The sequence below is a fragment of the Typopeltis vanoorti genome, chromosome 5 (assembly GCF_054136105.1).
Source record: "Typopeltis vanoorti isolate ZY-2024b chromosome 5, IOZ_Tvanoo_1.0, whole genome shotgun sequence".
Classification (NCBI taxonomy): Eukaryota; Metazoa; Arthropoda; class Arachnida; order Uropygi; family Thelyphonidae; genus Typopeltis; species Typopeltis vanoorti.
In genome coordinates this window covers 112,421,776-112,425,244 of record NC_143553.1, presented here as the reverse complement: position 1 = coordinate 112,425,244, position 3,469 = coordinate 112,421,776, and the positions used below count along the sequence as shown (strand labels likewise).

The following is a 3,469-nucleotide window of genomic DNA, read 5'->3' as shown; positions in this document are numbered from 1 at the left end:
ACCTGAATGATCAGAAGAGCGGGGGAAGAGGCTGCATCACCCTAGCCTGGGTGATGCAGCCCCAAGGAGCTGCACCGCATCGATGTAGGCCTTCGCAGCCCAGGTTCTCAGGATACCTAGGCTGCGAAAGTATGGAAAACGAGAGAAAAAGAAAAAAACCTTTTATTTTTCCCGAGTCAGGCAGCTGTAAGGTAAAATACATTCTACATTTATATCTCCTTTTTAGATTTTTATTTAATAAGGTTAAAACACCTTAAGGTAACTTGTTCTGGTAAAATACTTATAAGCTCTGTATTACTAAAATGTTGGTATTTCTAGCTTAGCTCCCACTCATGAGACCTCAATAAAGGTCGAAACCGGTCTGGGTAGTGGCACCCTTGCCTTTAATACAAAACATAAATACATAATATAATTTCATAAAACACTTTTATAGTTTCTATGATCGGCTTTGAAATAATGCTGGATTTAATATCCACTTGAGTTTTATAAGACGTTTATTAAAATATAAGTGTTTAGGGAAACAGTCATTTGAATATATTACTTACTATGGACAGGAGAGTGGGACTGTGACAATGCAAAGAACAGTATTCAAAATGGGAACTGTGATACTTATAATCAGATCGACGATTCCCTGAAAAGAAAGAAATATTAATATCATGTATATATATATATATATATATATATAATTTGATGGAATTAGGATGATGTTTTTAATTTCCATTCCATTCCGTAATTATTGTAAAGCAATTGTTTTATAATTTTAAAGTAAAATGTCTTAGAAAGAATGTTAGAAATTTAGAATGTAAACTAGAAATTTATCTATTTAGCTAAAAACTTAATAACACAAGACAAATTATTATTCCATATTATTTTTTTAAATTCATAACTGAAATTCAGTTGCCACTTACCGTGACTAAGGCAAGAATGTAGCACACTGTAATCTTTACATTGCATCCTACAACAAGATTCAAAGGATTGCATGGTTTTCCATCAACATCACATGTCCATTTTGTTACTTGACAGGGATACACTCCATCGTCAGAAACAACACAGCACAGAATATGTAAAATCCAGTCGAGTAGGCCAATAAAAAATCCGAGTAGTCTGGCTAATACTAAATATAAAAAAGAACGAATTGGTTTAGTTTAAAATGTGTGTTATGTGTATAACATTTTAGTTAAATCAGTGTCGTATTAAATATTAAAGTCAAGCTGGTTCTGTGTGAGTTTAGCATTGAGGCTATTAAATATTAGCAGTTTTATTCTTCATTCTCTTTTAGTATATTTGTTTATTATGTTTTTAAATTACTTTCTGAAAAGCCTAAATCTGATTCTTAAAATCCGTCTATAATTTTTAATAAAAAACAGAAACGCCTATTTTTATTTAATAATCTGTGAATAATTTCACCAGATCGATCAGAGTAATATTTTGTACTGGTGGATGACTTTAATACACCTAATAATACAGCTCTGTTGTTTCTGTTATTCTAGAAGATAATGCCATCCGTTTCCATCAGCGAAATTCTTGACGATAAAATGACAAATTCCTGTTTTGTGCATGGAGGGAAGCCTATAAACATAACGAATTATAATCTCCTCAACACAATGCTTTTACATACATTTCTGCCTTGAAACGAAATCGGGCATTTAGACTTTGAGTTAAAAAATCAGCGTCGTTTGCCAAATGGGCACTGCTTTGAAAGGCTAATTATTGTGAATCTATTTGTTTACTGGTTATGTAAGTTCATTGTATAAAAATAAATTTTTATTTTTATACAATGAACAGAAATTTTTTTAAAGAAATTAATACTTCTCACGAATCTGTAAATTACGTTATCAATGATTTTTGTTACTCGCTATTTCTGTGAGTTTTTTGTTTGATAGACGTTTAATGTTTTCGCAACACTCATCGTATGGAAATCGAATATTCTATAGTCTATGTATTTAAATATTGATTACTTACTTCCAGTGATAACAACACATGTTTCTTTTCCTGGTTCTCCTGGGCAAGGGTTTTCTGGGTCGACTGGGCAGTCCCCATGAGTAACTGATGTAACATTGACAGCTGGATCATAGCCTAAAATGATAAATTAGTGTTATTTAATACCAAAAGTGAATTCCGAAGTTATGAAGGAAAGCAGATGTTTTTTCTTTCGAATAAAGTTTTGATAAAAACTAAATGACCCGTCATCACAAAATGCAGAGAAATGGTTTTATAAATCAATCGTCATCTAATAATACTGTTTTTTTAAAACACTTATAGTTCTAGTTTTATAATTCATCTAACAAAAAAAAATATTTCTGGTTAGCGCTAATAGTTTTTATAACAAGTGACTCTGAATTCTTACCAGCCGATTCCGATATCTCAGCAAGGAATACAAAGAAAATGGCGAATGCTATCGTTCCCTTCATAGCCACCGTTAATGGGAATTCAGATTATTCTGAAACTGAATATCCACTTTAAAAGCAATGAAGTTCCGTATTTTCCACAGGCCCGTGTGCCTTTTATAGTTGAAGGAAAAGTGTGATAGTCAATGAGACACTTTTTTCACATGTGCTAATACGATTGACAAATGTACATTCGTTGCCCTCCGTAATAGCTCATTAACTGATATGATAAAATATCTCCTCATTTACTATTCGATTTGTTTTCAACTAATTATGAAAGACCTGGTATATTTTATCAGATATTCAATAATTATAGTATAATAACATTTGCTGAGTGAGCCATATTAGAATTCTGCCTTGAAATCACGTATGTTTTCTGTTAACTTTACAAAAAAAATAAGACATCGACTACGCTACTAGGAGGAGCCAAATCGTCACCTTCAGATATGGAATAACTTCTCTTCCTTTAAAAATCCTTACAATTGATTACTGATTAGTAAAGAAACTCACGCCCTTCCTTCCTTCTTATTTCCAAACTATAATCAGTAGTCTAAGAAGGAAAATTATATACTCTTCGGGAAAGAGGCTGAAGATCTTTAGCTACTCTCATAGAAGATTTTTGGGATTAGTGCAATTCATTAATACATTAAGATTAACATTATCACAGAAGATAAAATAAACAGAGTATACGTACCTCCTGAATGAGCTGTGTGAAAGCACAAAACAGTCAGAATAGTTAAGATTATAATTCCCTTCATGGTTTCAGATATTGTGATGCAGAGACAGAGAGAACTTCGCTGATTCCAAAGCAATACTGACTACTAAAGGATTCCTTGATTGTGACGAATGAAGACTTGCATGTGCTTTTATAGCACTAGAAATAGTCCTCTGGCCAATGATATATTTGCACGAGAAAACCACTTTATTAATGCGCAATTAATTGATTGGCGTATAAGCAAATGGAGTTCCAATATGAAACGTGGATGCTGATTGGTTTGAACTTGTCATGATGCACTGTTATTTGCTATCTTAATTTAATGGCAAATTTGGAAATAAAACTTCATCTATCACTCATAGATGAC

At 32.5% G+C, this 3,469-nt stretch overlaps 1 protein-coding gene across 1 annotated transcript; it reads right to left on the bottom strand.

Moving 5' to 3' along the window:
- Window positions 1-476: 476 nt before the first annotated feature.
- LOC150106732 (uncharacterized) lies at window positions 477-3,214 on the bottom strand. Its single transcript, XM_090392675.1, has 4 exons — window positions 3,082-3,214; window positions 1,963-2,076; window positions 909-1,114; window positions 477-631 (listed from the first exon to the last, which is right to left on the bottom strand). The coding sequence occupies exons 1-4, from the start codon at window positions 3,143-3,145 to the stop codon at window positions 545-547; spliced, it is 471 nt and encodes a 156-aa protein (XP_090248801.1). The 5' UTR covers window positions 3,146-3,214; the 3' UTR covers window positions 477-544.
- Window positions 3,215-3,469: the final 255 nt, after the last annotated feature.